Raw genomic sequence first — 1,431 nt, 5'->3', positions numbered from 1 at the left:
CAGGAGGGCTCGGGCTGTGGGAGCCAGGGTGCGAGGGGAAGGGGCGCGACACCCCGCAGCTCCCTGCTCACGTCACGGGTGAGCCACCGGGACAGAGACCCGACCAGGCACTGCGGGAGCTGCCTTCTCCCCTCTCTTCCAAAGAAGAGTCATGGGTAGAAGGAGCAAAGGCAGGAATTTAACTGAATGTTGGATTTTGAGCCAAGACTTACCACACTGCAAACAGAAGCTCAGTCTGCCCTCTCAATGCTTGCAGGTGGAGAAGTTTGGAGCTGCCGTGGACTCTCTCAGCAGGAGCTGGCGTGACCAGAACCCCGAGCTGGTCTACGAGGCAGCTTTTCTCTGTGTATCTGTGAAGCTGATAATGTATCTTGCTAAGAAAGCCCCAGCCATGGTGTATCCCAGCCTACTCACAAGAGTGATTAATGGAAATTCTCAAGTGAGAAGCTACATTGAGCATCGCGGCGGATGGGTAAGGACGGGAAGGTGATGTTTGCAGGATGTTTATGGCTTTTCCTTTGTGCCTCTCACCTTCTCTTCCTGCTGGTTCCTTTAAACTTGCCTTGAATTCTTTCTCCAGAACACATACACATGGAGGTTTTGTTTGTTTCCAGGAGAACTTGCACCACTGAGAGGAAGGGCTGTGCTGCTTTCCAGAGGGTGAAGCTAGGCTTGTCATTGATTTAACCGGGAGAAATGCTGTGTATTTCTTCTGGAGACTGCAAGCAGAACTCTACACATAAGCAACATGTAAAAGAGATTATATCACTACAAGAAGAACTAATAAATCTTTCTTCTTATTAATTTGTTTTTCTTCTTGTCTTTCTCTTAAATTTAGTTATAAAAGTGGGCTTTACTCCTGTTTAATGTTTCTAGGTTAGTGCTTAATGTCGCAGATTCATCAGGTGAGTATTTGTTTCAAAACATGTCTCTATTGGTTATTCTGAAGATCTCCCTGTTCCTCTAAGGTGGCTTATCTTTCTAGAATTAACATTATTTTAAGCTAAGATTGACGACTCTTTTAGAGTGGTTGGCAGCCCTTCGCCTTTTAGCAGCTGGATATAGAAACCTCGTACCTATTCCATGTCCAGTCTGCACAAAAATATGGAAGGGGAATACGTTTAATGACGCTGCTTGCCGTCTGAAGCCTGCGAGCTGTCCAGTGTGGGGTGCCAGGCTCTAGCCCCCGGCTGGACACAGCAGCGGTGCAGTGCCCGGAGCCCTCGGCAGCTCTGCCAGCCCTCGCTGCGCCTGCCCTCAGGAGGAGGCACGAGCGCCCCAGGCCGTGTGTTTTGTTTTGCTGTTTGACCACGATATCTGTTACGTACTAATTTCCTTTAGGACTTGTGATGAAGTCAGTAAACCACAGCCTGCCGCGAGCGCGCGCCCGGCTGGGGCCTTCCGCCACAGCACGCACTTGCCATGCCTGTT

At 49.7% G+C, this 1,431-nt stretch overlaps 1 protein-coding gene across 1 annotated transcript; it reads left to right on the top strand.

Annotated features, from left to right (window-relative positions):
- Positions 1-256: 256 nt before the first annotated feature.
- On the top strand, positions 257-632 carry BCL2L15 (BCL2-like 15; the record flags this gene model as incomplete). Its single annotated transcript, XM_009873195.1, has 2 exons — positions 257-472; positions 615-632. Coding segments are annotated over 2 exons (234 nt in total), but the record flags the coding sequence as incomplete, so codon positions are not given.
- Positions 633-1,431: the final 799 nt, after the last annotated feature.

The sequence above is a fragment of the Apaloderma vittatum genome, unplaced genomic scaffold (genome assembly GCF_000703405.1).
Source record: "Apaloderma vittatum isolate BGI_N311 unplaced genomic scaffold, ASM70340v1 scaffold34437, whole genome shotgun sequence".
In the NCBI taxonomy this organism is placed as follows: domain Eukaryota; kingdom Metazoa; phylum Chordata; class Aves; order Trogoniformes; family Trogonidae; genus Apaloderma; species Apaloderma vittatum.
This window is presented reverse-complemented; position numbering and strand designations above follow the sequence as displayed.